Source organism: Vanessa atalanta, chromosome 12 (assembly GCF_905147765.1).
Source record: "Vanessa atalanta chromosome 12, ilVanAtal1.2, whole genome shotgun sequence".
Lineage (NCBI taxonomy): Eukaryota > Metazoa > Arthropoda > Insecta > Lepidoptera > Nymphalidae > Vanessa > Vanessa atalanta.
This window is the reverse complement of record NC_061882.1, coordinates 10,291,341-10,307,387: the sequence shown is the minus strand read 5'-3', so window position 1 is coordinate 10,307,387 and position 16,047 is coordinate 10,291,341. Positions and strand designations below refer to the sequence as shown.

The window sequence follows — 16,047 nt, the reverse complement described above, 5'->3', positions numbered from 1 at the left end:
ATATGATGTTGTAACTTAACCGTAGCATGGCACATTCCTTCTACGAAGGATACATGAGTCAACGATGCTAAAGTAATCGTCTGTTTACAGGGTTTTATTTTTAAATTCATTATTTGTACTAATTTCTTATTGATAAAACTGACGGAGCTTCCTGTATCTATCAAGGCATCAGCGCGTATATTATTTATAAAAATAGGTACGGTAGCATTTTGTAAGCTACTAGGCGATGCAGCTAAGAAACTTTCATTTGAATAATGTAAGCATGTGTCAGTAGTAAGAGCATTTGCAGTTTGTTGATTACCGCTTCGACAAACCTTAGCAAAATGGCCTTGCTTAGAACACATTTGACATGTGACTTTAAAAGCAGGACATTTTATTCTTTGATGTATGTTGCCACCACAAAAGAAACAGCGTCTCCGTTGTGTAGTAGATACCGCCACATTTTGATTAAAATCATTTATATTATTAGAAAATGCATTTAGTTGCGAAGAATTTGTGTTACCAGCAATTATTTCTGAATTTTTTTCTGCCGTTTCTAATGATATATCTTGATTTAAAGCTTCATCCATAGTAATTGTAATATTTTCTAAAAGACGCTCTCGAATTTTCTGAGAACTTATACCTGCAATAAATGCTCCTCTAATCGTTTGTTTTTCGTGTTCTTCGGCAGTAACGTTTCGGAAGATACAATCATGAGCCAAGAGTTTCAAAGCTCGTGAATATTCGGAAATTGTTTCTTCCGGTCGCTGTTTTCTCGTAATTAGTATGTGCCGTGCTAGAACTTCGTTTCTAGGTTTTATGTAAATACTATCAAGTAATTTAATAGAATTTTCGTAAAATTTACAATCACGAATATATGAAAAAATTGTTGGAGCTAAATGATTTACCAACAACATCAGTTTCATAGAGTCAGGAGTATTAGTGGAGATTTCTTCTGATAAAAAATTTGTAAATGTAAATCGCCAATGAGACCATTTTAAGTCAGAATTGCTAGAATTCGGTTCTATCTCAAATCTGTCAGGTTGGAGATAGTGAGACATTGTGCCTTGTGAAAATGAATGTGTAGTATCGACAGAATCCTCTTGAGACATATTTAAAGTTAATTAAATTGATACATAAATGACAAAACCATAAGAGAACTTGGCTTTAATTAACTTTAAGAATTGTACATAATAAAGTATGACAATACATTTGACAAGATAATCGAATACTATAATTTCTTCATAAATTATACGTCACATCACAAAGTACACGCCAATATGTTCGCATTTGGTCTATGCCGATGTCAAATCATAGGATAGTCGCAGCTTATAGGCTCGATATAAATATTGCTCGCCCGACCGCCTTTGTACGGTTTTTTGTTTTTCAAGTGGTATTTCTGATTTTAAAATATGCTAAAAAAGTTCGCGTATTTGATTATAAAATAAATGAAATATAACTTTTTTAAATAAATATAATAAATCATTCATAGCTGGAGTAATTGAGTTAAAAACATTTTATTTATTTATTTATTAATGTACCAAAAACAAGTAACACAGAAAAAAAAAGAATAACAAAGAAAGAAAGTGATACATAGGAAAACTTATCTCTATGAGAGATATATCTAGATTATAAACCTTATATGTTAAAATAAAATCAAAATTGACAAATACTCCTAATTACATTAAATCGGTGACCGCCATCTTTTATTCCTAATTTTACGCGGGTAAACATTTTGTATTGATCTTTAAAGCCATACGAATGACGTTCTGAAATCGATTACACTTATTTTTATGAAATCGGATACAATAAAAAAATAGTTATTCACTCAATATATAATAATAATATAAATGTAACTGCATTAATAAGTATTTTTGACAGTAAGAAGTAAATAAGTAGAATACAAAAAGCACAGTCAGTAGTAACAAATACTAGCAACACAAGTTAATGTATGTGTCCTAATATGACTTCTGTGGATTTAGGATTATTTGTTTGAACTTTTCACAAAGCTGTCAATATAACTTGTCATTGTCAAGTTTTATTTTTCAGAGCGTTACCTACTATATACAGTAAACTCTATACAAACCATTTCAAATTTTCAATGTTTATTACTAATACTACTCTGTAAGTTCCATTACATTATCAATTAAAATTAGGATCATAACGATACTTAAAAGGGGCTAAATATGGAAAAATCTAGCATTTTATACGTAAAAGGAATGAACATGGTACGTATTATTTTTAAATAATTTATTGTATTTATAATTAATATGATAAAAATAAAACAAAAGAAAAAAAATACTTTAGATACTTCTCTTTTAATTGATGGCTCCACCTTTAACTCCACAACATTTAATTGTATTCCCTCAAAGTATGAATGAAATCTGAATTATGTTAATAGTGGGATAATTGCGTTTTTCAGTCGGAATCTGAGAGAGATGAAGAAGAGGCTGAAGATATATGGGATGATAGTAAGCTAAATGATGCTTATGATAAAGCATTGAGAATTGCTAGTGCTGAGGTAGCAAAAAGGGTCGCTATGTCTACTAACACTCCTTCCTCCAAAAATGGTATGAACACAAAATTAACTTTAATAAAAGAAATGTATATTGTCTATTTGCATGTTTCCGAAATAACCCTTTCTCTTTCTATTGTCTGTTTATGTTCTTCATATAAATAAACGGGTGTTTTTATTAGTGTTGTATTGAGTACTATTTGTCTTTACCTTTTCAAAGTCTTAGAGGCTAAAAAAGGGTATAAAGGTATATTATATATATTTAAATAAGTAATAATTATTAAAAACTAGATCTTTCCCCGTGGAGGGCATAAATTTGTTTTTTTTTTTTTGCTTTAGTTATATTAGGTTTTCAGAATTTCACAATACAATTTTGTTACTCTTTTTTTTTTTTTTTTTATTTCAGTATTATTCTTAATTTTGGATTATCATCCTTTTTTATAATATTTCATACAAAACAAGTACTATAAAATATATGAAGTGAAGATCTTTAAATTACAGATTTGAAAACAAAAGCAAAATCAACATCTCATTCAAATCACGCGAAAAATCAAAAAAAAGATTCAAAAAGCCAATGGAAGGCAGGAATGCACTGTCGTGCCGTGTATGAAGGAGATGGCATTGAGTATGAAGCACTCTTGTTGAGGATTATAAATGACAATGAATGTATTGTAAGATTTCTCGGTAAGATTATTTTTAAACTATCATTTAAACTAAGTAATAGTAGTTATAAAAGAACACAGTTTTTTTTTTTCTAAATAATGAATAATAGAATATAAGGGGAGTAAGATAAAACACCATTGTTTCCTTAGTCGTTGCATTGATGGTGATATTTGCCACTCAGTAGTCCATATCAACCATATCTTCATCTGCCTTCTAACTTAAAATAAAAAAGCTATCCAAATGGCTATTTTATGAAAAAAAACAAAACTATTTTTATATGCTATCCATTATTTTGTTTCAGGCTATGAAAACTCTGAAATAGTGTCAATATCAACTCTTAAGGCATCAATGGGTAAAACAGAAAGGACACGGCAGATTGAGGAATCATTAGCTGATAAAATAGAAGACGACTCAACAAATTGTTCATTCAATGTTGAAAAGATGGAATGTAGTGACAGACCTCTTAGTCCTGGTAGTTCAGGTATGATATTAACACAAATAATAAAAAACTATCAATAAAATGTTTAATATGTTTTACACGAAATTATTCTTTGGTAATTTCATATAGTTTAAATATTATTAAAAATTATTTAAGTTACACAATATAGGTAGTTTAGGGTATAATGGATATGGACACTGTCTATACATATGCATCCCAATGCTGGGTTAAAGACATCTCTGATTGAAAAGATTTGGAATACTTTACACCGTGCTGTTGCATTATATGATAATAGATACACATGTGATAGATTCTCACAAAGCTTTCTTTCACCCCTCAGCACAAGATGAATTGTAAACACAAATTAAGCACAGAAAAATTCTGCAGTACTTGAGTTGTGGTGCCTAATTTTAATTCACTTGTTTTAATAACTGGCCTTCCCCTTCTTCTTTGATATAATCTAATATTGTATTTTCTTTTAGTGTCGTTTCAGAAAAAAAAGAAGTTGGGAAAGAAGAAACACGGACAGAAACAGATGAACTGCTTTGACCTGCCCGAAATACCGATGCCAAATTTTGCGCAGCTAAGAAATGTATGTATAAATAAAGACAAATTAATAATTATTATGAACCATGTACCTATTGCAGCTTTGCACATGTAGAAATATCGGTATGTTTTTTCCGACATAAACAATTATCGTCATATTTTAGCCATTCACACAAAACAAATGATTTATGTACCTAAACTTTCCACACGAACCAACCAATTTATTGGGTTTGGTAACTACCTAATGGATCATCACTGGTGATTACCGAATGATGATCCGTTAGGTAATTATTGAGTTTATCTCTATATATTAAAAATCCTCATCTGAAAGGATTCATTGGTGATGCATTAACAATGTAAAAGATGGTTAATATTACTTACAGTGCAAATGTCTATGGGCCCTAATGAACAGTTACCATGATGTAATTGTTAAGAGTAATGATTACAATGAGTAACTCTGTCCCTTTCTTGGTCAATAGTTTCAATAATTTCTAACATATTGTAATATTCATTTCAGATTGGGACAATGGATATGCCGATTCCTCCCCCACCACCGATGAGTCTTCCACGCTGTGAAGTTGATTCGGAAGAGCAAGCGGTATCATCAATGTTACTCAGTTGGTACATGAGCGGGTACTACACTGGATTATATCAAGGAATGAAACGGTAATACTGCTAGCATGACCAAATTCTTTGAAGAAATATTATTTATGTTATTGTCGATATAAGAACAAAATATTGTAGAAACCTATGAATTTATCAACTAAATATTGAAAGTTAAAACCAATATTTTATTAGTAAAATGAAAAAATTAAGAATATAGTCTATCCATGAAGCGACAAAATACAAAATATTTTTACTTACAGTTATGTGTTGGAAGCATTAAAATTAATCAAAAAGAATTAGAAAAGTTTAATTATAAAATTTAATAGAAACAAACCCATTTTTTGGTTAGTATGTAATAAAATATATTATAAAAAGTTAAACAGAACTAAAATATTTTGTGTTCACAAAAATATATATATGTTATATATTTTGTCTGTATTTAATATATAGTTAATGTACATACTAAGTATTACATTACCCAATCAATAAGTTTTCAAGTCAGCATTATTCTACTTCATAGACACATGCTTGAACAATTGTTTTGTATGAAACGAGACAGCCTGTAGAGGTGTGATATTCGAATGCAACAGATAAAAATACTTATTCATCAAAGCATGTAATTCAGTCTAGTGGGATAAACATATCTTACTCTGACATTTTGATAAAAATAACATGGATTCTGAAAGACTGTAACTATGGTGAACTTAACTAGGATGTCTGGCAGACTTTTTTCGTCATGTAATCAAAAAGTATTCGTGTCTCAGTCTCCTGATAAATCAGAATAGTTTCTACTATTCTGAGACTGGTCTCTTAATATCGAAAATGTGTTATTTATAGTAGTAAGCTTTATTATAGCAGTACGCAACTAAAAATTCCAGTATATTAACGCGAATTCTGTTATCGCTATGCGTTTTATAAAACATTTGATGTGAACTTATAAAATAATTCTCTAATCTAGCCAACAAAGGAACACCACTCTCACCAAAAGTAATATTATATATCATCAAAGCAAAATGTAAGTTGTATAGGTAGAATTATTAATATATCATCTATACTAGTATTATAATTTCGAATGTAATTCTGTACGTCCGTCTGTCTGTCTATCTGTTGCCTTTTTATGATTATACCACTGAACCGAATTTGATAAAATCTAGTATAAAAGACTAGGAACTGACTGGACTGATAGGAAGTGGATGAGAAGGGCCGAAGATCGGGCTCAGTGGTGCGCCTTGGGGGAGGCCTATGTCCAACAGTGGACTTATATAGACTGATTATGATGATATAATGATGATGAGTAGATGAAGCTTGAACTCCAAGAAAGAGATATGTTTTGATACAAATATTAAAAGTATAATAAATAGTGTATTATATTAGCACTATGAAGTTATTTGTCTTAATTATCTACTAATTGCACTAGATACGTAAAGTATTATAACATAGTACTTGATTGGTTGACCTAGACTCATAAAACGGACATACTGTCAAATATAATAAATAATATTTGAGCTTGTGGATCGACAATTTAAATAACAAATAATTAAAAATCTCGTTTATTATATTTGATTTAACAATATCTCAAAAGATTCCCTAGAAAGAGTTTAATTCAAAGAATTTATTGTTAAATTTTTCCAAAGTTGTAAAATATTATCATTATTAAAAGCGAATATTTCGTAGCTACATTTTTACGGGTAATTTCAGGGTCCTAAAAAATAAATTAATACCGTGGTATTAATAATATATAATTTTCTTTTCAGGGCAAGAGAAGGGCGAAGGAATCATTAACAAATATGTTTTTAAATAAAGTTTATTTTTAAGTCACATAACATAAACTAGAAATAAAAATAGAAAATGTTGTTATCAATTAAAAATAAATTAAATTATGCCTCCAGTTTCTGTTTAACTATGTACAAAATATACATTTTGATACTCTGAATCGTGTTTTTATTTCTGATTGGTGGGTTCAATAAAAACAGATTAAAAATGTCACTCATCAAAATAACACAGACTATAAATATACCTTTAATGACACAAGCCATCCAGTTTCAATAGTTAGGAAAACAAAACACTATAATATATTAATAGTTCTTGCTAATTTATACATTTCAGAATATCTTTTACCAAACAATTAGTGATATAAAAATTAAAAATATTATCTTTTTTTTATCTGTTAGGCCAAGGTACGTTAAAATATAGAAGATTAAACTTAATAAAACTTATAATAATAAAACATGGCAATGTGAGTCTTATTATTTAAAATAAAATAAGAAACAATATTTACATTTATAACCAAAATTTACAAATATCATATAGTTCACTTCAATCATATTTGTAAGAAATTAAAAATGTTCAAATATTTGTTTTACTCCGACATTATTTTTATTTCTTTAAAGTATCAAACGATAACAAATTCATTGAAATGTACTATAGATGTGTAGGATTATTTCAATAAGTCAAGAACTATTATAATTAAACAATTATATATAGCTGACTTACTTGTTTCGACAGTAAGATTTTAATTACTAATCCTCTTTAAATCAATTGAAATATTATCTGTGTTTTCTGTTATATTAAATTTCATAACAAAAAGTATATATATTAACATTTCTCAGTCAGGAGGTTAATATTGATAACAAGTACAGTTGATCTTGAGTTTATAATATAAAATTTAGACATTTATTTATTTCAAACACTTTTTTTATTTAAATATCAAAATTTCGTTGTTTACTTATTATCAATTACATTATAATAATGTTTCGTAAAAAAGAATCATTTATATTAAAAAAAAAATACTTCTTTAAATGTCAAATTTTATAGTTTTCAAATTTTTTAAGTATTTAATATTTTTGTACACTTCAGTTAAAATGTTTCATTCTAAGGCACTATCTTTATTGCCTTTATTTCTTACAACATCAACCTTATTTTAAAAATCGATTTTGAAGAGTTCAACGAACTTATTCGAATCGAACTTATTTTTTATTATTATCAATTTATGAAGCATTAAGATCATAAATATTGTAGTAAATGACCTCTCGATGATTTATATATCCAACTTGAATAGTTATAGGTGTTAATTGTAGAAATATTGTTTGAATGTAACTGCTAATGGAATAGTAGGGAGGGTCAATCGATTGTATCCAAACATGTATACAATTTATATGACTCTTCAAAAATATTAATTATTTAAACAGTGTATCAAATGTATCAATTGACAATGTAGTGTATCACCCGAGCGTGTTCGACGCTCGATACTCGTGACTCGTCAAACGAGGGTGCTCAGCTCGTGCGCGTCGTGGCTGAGGTCGACGGTGGCGGCGGGCACGCCCGGTGTGGCCTCGCCAGCTCCCCCTGGAGGAGTGCTGGTGGGTGGTCTGGAATTACAATTTGCTTTTAGTGATAAGGTAAGATGAGCCGAGATGGCCCAGTGGTTAGAACGCGTGCATTTTAACCGATGATTTTGGGTTCAAGCCCAAACAGGCCCCACTGAATTTTCATGTGCTTAATTTTTGTTTATAATTCATCTCTTGCTCGGCGGTGAAGAAAAACATCACGAGGAAACCTGCATGTGTCTAATTTCAACGAAATTCTGCCACATGTGTATTCCACCAACCCGCATTGGAGCAGCGTGGTGGAATATGCTCCAAACCTTCTCCTCAAGGGGAGAGGAGGCTTTAGCCCAGTAGTGGGAAATTTACAGGCTGCTAATGTAATGTAATGATAAGGTAAGGCAAAGACACTGATGATTGTCACTGTGTGAGATAGCCAAGTATATGGAGTTTTCGTTTTATCGATTTCAACAATCATTGAGATAAATATAGATTATATTGATTTTCAGTGACAGATACATTCTTTTCATTCAAATTCAAGTACAAAATTGCGCTAAGTTTATTGTTAGTTTTGGTAACAACGATACTAAAGGTCATAAGAGTAACATGTTTTAAAGAGTTGCAAATGAAATCAAAATCAAAATATTCTGATAAGTAAACTCACCTAATAATGTAAGGTCCGCCTTGCTGCAAGAGCGTTATAGGATGCGTAAACGGTGCCGCAGACATGCTATGGAAACTCAAATTGCCGCCCGTATTATTCAGGTGCCCGTTTCCCATTATCACGCCATTCGATGTGTTCATATTAGTCGTATTCAAGTCCGGTGTTCGAAATGCCTTCACTAAATTGGTCTTCTCCTTCTGCCATACGAACACGTTGTGGACCATTGCGCAGCCGCAGAATACGATCCCCACGCCTATGAATACGGACGTGACGATGGCTGGCGTCGAGTGGAATTGGATGAAGGTGTAGAGTATTATACCTGGAATAAAAAAAATAGTGAATTGATTTTGGGGTGAAAGTGGATAGTTTGGCTGCAGATCTTGATGCCAATTAAAATTAATAACTAAAAGCATAAAAGTGTTTACTGTCGTGTCTGAGAAAGCATGTAAGCCATTGAATTTGAACTTTTGCGGACCTGTGATTATTAATGACCTTATTTTTGTAAATTTTTGTTGATTAATATTAGTGGATACTGGATGGATACCCAATCATTCCAATAATGCAGTTGTTATCATTTATATTGATCTCAATTGAAAAAAAAGATAAATTAAAAATTATTTTATTTTACTTAAATTATACTAAGCCGCAAAAATACAGATTTAATGGATTTCATTAAAATTTTAATGATTGTCCAAATACTTAAGATTGAATTTTCGTTAAAGATAATATTCGATTTTTTTTAAAGTAATCATTTAATCAGTTAAAACGGAATAAAAACTCATTTTTAATCTCATTACAGATTCAAAATTTTATCTTATTTCATTTAGTGATACGATTTTACGTTATTTTTACATACCATTTAACAAAATTATTAACTTCGTGTAGGGTCTCATACAGACTGAATAACTCTTTATATATTTGTCATTTACAATTAACATTGATTATGAATGAAAAAAATGACGATACTATTTTGATTGAATGCTCTCGATGGTAGAGCTTTGTGCATGCCCTAGAGTCTAGAGTAGGTCTAGGTAAATATCACCTATTCAATACTATACCGCCAAACAGCAGTACTTAGTATTGTTACTTCTGGTTTTAAGGGTGAGTGAGCCATTGTAACTACAAGCATACTCGTAACATCATAGCTCCCACGGTTGGTGCCACATTAGTAATATAAGGAAAAATGAATATTTCTTCCAGTACCAAAGGGCAATAATGATCACCTGCCATCATGAGTCAGTGCCAGTCCGTCTGCCTATATGACATAAAAAAAATAAAAGTCTACTTATGAGAGCCGAGATGGCCCAGTGGTTAGAACGCGTGCATCTTAACCGATGATTTCGGGTTCAAACCCAGGCAGGCACCACTGAAATTTCAAGTGCTTAATTTGTGTTTATAATTCATCTCGTGCTCGGCGGTGAAGGAAAACATCGTGAGGAAACCTGCATGTGTCTAATTTCAACGAAATTCAGCCACATGTGTATTCCGCCAACCCGCATTGGAGCAGCGTGGTGGAATATGCTCCAAACGTTCTCCTCAAAGAGAGAGGCCTTTATCCCAGCAGTGGGACATTTACGGGCTGCTTATGTTATGTTATGTTATGTCTTTTTTGTTTGTTGTTTTTATAATTAATTAATAATATAATTTATTTATATTTACTATGCGTTTCAATGTTGTCTGAGCCATTTTTTACATTATTGTGTAATAAGTTGAGTTAAGTTGCAGTTTCTCTCGTTTGCTGTGTTGAGTAAGCGGAAATAAAATTATGCCTCTTCTGCTTTTTTTTTTTTTTAATTCCGTTTTACATTTAATTTATTTCATTTCTTAATTTATATTTAAAAATAATAACTATTATATTATAAGAGTCACTTGTGTAGGGTGTGATGTATTCGGATTTCTACGGAAATTGTTTACGTTCGATAAACGTATATTTCTAGTTTCGTGTAATATTTATTAAATCCAATAAAATAGTAATATTTGTCTTGGAAACATTTTAGAAAGAAAACATATTGGAAACATTAATTTCAGCTACCGTATTTAGTTGTAATTTAAAATTCGACACGTACATTTTTATTATACATCAAAGCGATCCTGTTTAACACGATTTATCTCACGCGAAATTGAATGCAAATGAGCATCTCGGTTGGAATTCGCTTCCTAAGTTCTTTATCTGTCAAGTGACAGCCTCCCGCGCCAGATCAAACATGAACAGCTGACCCGCTGCTTTATAAGTAATGTAAAAATTTAAAACATGAATAAATAAAGCAATATAAATTGTATGTTAATGAATACTTAATGTTTATTAATATCAAGTGTAAGCCGATATACCATAGTGGATTTTAATTTGTATTTTTAAGGGAAAAGTCAATAAAAAGCCTTCATAAATTAGATAATTTTGTACTAACGTGTCTAACCTATAATGTTGTATGCAAGTTTTTGCAGACTGAACATATATTACTTAAGATTATACATAATTAATAATTATGCTTACCCGTCAAAAACACCGGAATTGAGATAAAGAAGCCTCCAACGGCGCAGACTCTTGTAATTGCTGATTTTTGCAAATATTTGTTCGACCTGGAAATTAAAATTAAACATTTTAAAACTTTGCCAGAAAATGATAGATATTTTATTTTAATGGAAAGTATTTTTATATTTTCAAAATTCACCGTCATTTATAATATTTTGTTATAATGTAGTTTAGATAGATTGGTATGTATAGCCTATTCTAATCGAGGAAAGTGTAATGATAAACAAACCTGAGATTTTCGCATTCGGTATGATATGCTAATTTCTTGTCTCTGCGATACTATGTACTAAAAAAGTTCTTGATTAATTTATCTCTACTTAAAATACAGAACTATTGCACTTAGCTGCTTATATCTACTTTAATTTTACTTCCAAATATCCTATTACAACTTCACCGAAATTCAATACGTGATTTTTTTGTAATTCCGTATAGAATATCATAGATTTAATGTCCAAGTTGTTTATTTATCTTTACACCTATTGAGGTTGGAACAGGCTATAATTATCTTATAACTGAAATGTGTTTAGTTCAATGACTTAATGTTAATGCAAATGGGACATACGCCCTTTTGGTGGATGGTGACCATTTAACATAAGAAATCAACCCGCCCTTCGTGTTGAAAAGTAAAAAAAAAAATACATTTTTATGAAGATGATTTAACTCAAAGGAATATACATATAAAATTAATAAAGATTATTTTATGGCTTACAGATTAATAATGATAAGCACAAATGCATGGCTTAAGCATGACTCAGACCACATATACAAACTCGTTTGAGCATTAACGGATCCACACCTGTTCTTAATATTATATTCCTGATAAATAAAACAGGATTTGCTTAATTTTAGCAATTGTTTTCGAAAGAATGTCAGATTTTATTTTTGTTCATTTTTTAGTAATGTTTACAAATATTTGACGTGGTTATATAGAGTGTTACCCATATGTCGAAAACAAAAAATCGCTTGATTGATTTAGAACTAAAAAGCAAGTTACTAATGATATAGCTTTTCTGGTTTTTTAGGAACAGGTTTATTTATAGTCCTTCTTATTAAAGGGTAGGTATATAACATCTTAGATTCTGTGATTGCCAGCACATTGATAAGTAATGACTTACTTCTTACAGCGCTAATATTTCATGGCACATGATGACTTAATTACCAATAAACTACGTTATATATTTCATTTATGACGTAATTTCATGTATTTTATTTAAATACATATATTTTTTTTAAATTTATATTTTTTATTTATAAAAGCGATGTATTAAGATTGGATTGAATTTAAATTGATTTAACGTGATTAAAGATAAATAATTTTAAAAATAGGGTTGCTTGTTGATAAGTTACAAAATTAAGTGTACTACAAAAACATACTTATTATGATTATAAATGCGAGAGTATTTATTGACGTTCGTACTTCTACAGTCGAGTAAGTATAGCGATGGATCAATGTGATTTTTGAATAAGGCAGTTAATGAAAAAAATCACGTGATCGAACCGAACGGAGATATCTCCAGAATGCCCCACCTATCTAGGGCAGAATTAAAGTTCTGCTTGTTGTAGTAGTTATAGTATTCGAAACAGTTACATTAAAATATTAAATAATATATAGACAATTTTGATCTTTTGATCATTTTATATTTGTTGCCTTATAATTATAATAATAAAGTTTATTTGCATAATAATGTTATGCAATCATTTGTAGACATTTGCTTCTACTAAATAAATCTTAAGTTACTTTCGTTGTCAATGCATTCAACACGTTTTCTCTGAAAACGTCAAGAACCAACCGACAACCCTAATGACGATGCCAACAAAATGAGACGTAAACTGTTTTGCAGAAACTTAAATGAGCTTAATGACATTTTAATTTTGTTTCGTTATACATGTTTAAACCTTTTTTTTAACTTTCTCATATAACATTTTTAAAATATTTCGTTTAATTTATATTGGTATTATAAGTTAACATTAAGAAGAATACAATTACGAGGTATGTATGTAATCTCCAATAAGTTTGTTAAAATAAATTATCAATGAGATTAAAGCACAAATTATTTTTTTAAGACGCCGTAATCACGTAAAGGCATTAAAAATTAAGCGAGTAATTAAACTAGGGCGCTAGTTCTACTAACATATTGTCAAAATTAAAATTCTTTATTCAAGTAGGCTCATTAAAGCACTTTTAAATCGTCATATTAAAATGTTGAATTAAATGTAAAGCTAGCACCAGTTCGGAAAGTGAATTCTACCGGGAAGAACCAGTAAGAAACTCAGTAGTTACTTTCAACAATTTTAATTACAGAATATGTCAGTAAAGTACAATATATTTTTTTTATATATCCTGTCTAGAAGTCAAGCAATACTAAGTCCACGCTTATTATAGAAACGAATACTGTGCTACTGGAAATATGTATTTAAAGTTTATGAAGGTGGACACTAGATTTTATTAGTTTACCTTTCCTCCTCGTGTCTATACAATGATTGTCACTGTTTCAAAAATATCTATACTATTGAGAATATACTTACATAACATTACTGTAAACATAATGTGAAATTCTACGTATACCCAATTGAAATCATCACTAATGGAGTCTCGAGCTCCAATATTGTATATAGCTCTTTTTTGTAGTATAAAAACAGTTTCAATATCTGTAGCGTATTAACCAAAGTATACACGAAAGACTACTAAATATTCGTACACAAAGCTACACGAGCAGTTAGTAGTCTACCTTTTTTAACCGTGTATAATGGGAACCGAGTCTTTCTGTCAGGGACGACAAATGAGGACTCCACTGAAGTTTCGAATCTAAAGCGATTCCTAGAAATGTACCAGCAACATTTAGATAGTGATTGTTTAAAGTTAACTTGAAATTTTGCCGTCTTACATTAGGTAAGGCAAACAGTAGGCATTTTGTCTTTTTAGCATTTAGATATTTAGAACTAAATTATTTTTGTAAACCAACTTTGCATCAGTAATTATACATTCTTTAAATAGTCATAATTAGGTTGTTTTCTGTCAACTTTAAAAAGTAATAACGTAGCAGCAGCAAACGAGACAATTTCACAATAATCACCTAATCTTAATATGAAAACGAAGATCATTTACATATAACAAAAATAAAAAAGAACCCAAAATTGATCCCTGTGGATCACTTTATCGCAATCGAATCGAGACGTTATCGTTGCCTCTTTCCTATTCTACTAACAGATTCAGTTAAGGTTCGGTCGAAATTTGATGGGAATAGGATCGGAAGCGTATTATAAGCCTTATGTGTCAGTAGAATTGGACCACAGTAAATGTCAACATAAATATGAGCTAATTGCTCCGCATTGCTTATTTGCGGACATCATCATCGTTGTTAGCTTAAACGAAAATATTAACAATACTAATTATACGATGATATTGAAACATTAATAGCTAGCATGTTTTTACACGATGACAAAATATAATTTAAGTTGCGACAATCTTGGTTTTATACAAGATAGTTGCAGCAACTAAAATATATTTTACCAATAATTAAAGATTTCACTCTCTGCTAAACGTTTGCTTCATAAATTATTAAAAACAATACTGTATAATATTGCATTAAATGTTGTTTACAAAAAAAAAACATAAATGCTAAAAAACAATTAATTTCCCGACGGTAACCAACGAACCGTGTTCCGAGTCAACTGTTGACACGTACACATGTCGAATAACCGCCTTTTTGCAACGGTTTCGAACAGTTATGGATACGCTGTAATAAGGTATTATCCTCTCACATAATAATTAGCAATGAGAGGAAACTGTTTCCTACATTTAAATTTACATTTATAACGGACAATTTCCGAAGTATAACGTTTTTGAACTTGATTTTCTTCATTTTTTCATTTCATCATTTCACAAGCAAATTTTTGACGTTTCACTTACGTCACGTGTATTTCGCACGTGGTGTTAATTTAATCATGTTTTTTTTTGTTACAAATTTGGTAGTGCTACAAAAGTTGTCACGCCTAGTGTAGTTTTAGAATATACATTATATATATTATGTTACCGAATAAGGTAAGGATTACTGAATTATCAGCAACGATGTTAAGGAAACTTCTAGGCCATCGCCTTCTTCTTTCAATAGGATTGAGTTATTAACTACTGACGTTTAAACTTAATCCGAATACATTCAACGTCAAAGCTTGTATTTTTTTCTATAAGTATTTAAACATAGTTGAGACATTGAAGTTAAGTTTTAATTAATTTTTATTAAAGAACGAAGCGAATATGTATAGGTATACAAATTAAATGTCAAAATTATCATATACCAACAACATCTTAGTGCTAATTGTATAATATAATTACATGTGGATACGAATCAAATTTGGCATAAAAGCTTTTAATAAAATTATTAAGGTATCTAGATAGGCATAAAAAAGCCGATGTCCTTTGGATTTACGGACAGACAGACAGAGTTACTTTCGCATTTATGAAATAACAGTATAGATTAAAAATAATAAATCCTGACATTAAGCTTATAAATGCCCAACGAAGTGTTAATGTGACTAGAAATTAAAATAATTTATTACGCTACTAAAATGTTACGAGATAAAAAAAAAACTGATTCAAGGTCAGTGTTCGCCAAATTTGTAATACAATATGCCTAACAATTTAGTTCTTTACAGCTTCTGAATTCAATAACATCGTGGAAGTAAAAATGAAACCCCTATTTTATTTCCCAAGTTAAATATAATTATAATTTTCTGAATAATTTCAGTCAGAAGGTAGTTGTATAATATCTTCTGGCCAATCGG

At 30.2% G+C, this 16,047-nt stretch overlaps 2 protein-coding genes across 3 annotated transcripts in view; one reads left to right on the top strand and one right to left on the bottom strand.

Moving 5' to 3' along the window:
• The window catches only part of LOC125067731, a 44,093-nt gene that overhangs the window by 2,567 nt on the left and 25,479 nt on the right, over window positions 1-16,047 (bottom strand). Inside the window, exons 2-5 of one of the 2 annotated variants that reach the window (XR_007119741.1) lie at window positions 11,227-11,312; window positions 8,736-9,054; window positions 7,935-8,116; window positions 5,306-5,308 (exon numbers count right to left, since the gene is read on the bottom strand). Coding sequence is in view for 1 of the 2 variants with exons in the window: in XM_047676467.1 (XP_047532423.1) it covers window positions 8,008-8,116; window positions 8,736-9,054; window positions 11,227-11,312 (514 nt within the window). In the remaining variant the exon portion in view is untranslated. Of the gene's footprint in view, window positions 1-5,305; window positions 5,309-7,544; window positions 8,117-8,735; window positions 9,055-11,226; window positions 11,313-16,047 lie in introns of those variants that run through there. The other variant, XM_047676467.1, reaches the window with a different exon arrangement.
• On the top strand, window positions 2,004-6,701 carry LOC125067733 (survival motor neuron protein). Its single transcript, XM_047676469.1, has 7 exons — window positions 2,004-2,207; window positions 2,402-2,549; window positions 2,996-3,178; window positions 3,459-3,638; window positions 4,079-4,188; window positions 4,660-4,808; window positions 6,503-6,701. The coding sequence occupies exons 1-7, from the start codon at window positions 2,166-2,168 to the stop codon at window positions 6,528-6,530; spliced, it is 840 nt and encodes a 279-aa protein (XP_047532425.1). The 5' UTR covers window positions 2,004-2,165; the 3' UTR covers window positions 6,531-6,701.

Coding starts and splice junctions, on each gene's coding strand:
- LOC125067733 (XM_047676469.1), top strand. CDS start 2,166: ATGGAAAAATCTAGCATTTTATACGTAAAAGGAATGAACATG. Junction 2,208..2,401: donor ACGTAAAAGGAATGAACATG/GTACGTATTATT, acceptor TGCGTTTTTCAG/TCGGAATCTGAGAGAGATGA. Junction 4,189..4,659: donor ATTTTGCGCAGCTAAGAAAT/GTATGTATAAAT, acceptor TATTCATTTCAG/ATTGGGACAATGGATATGCC.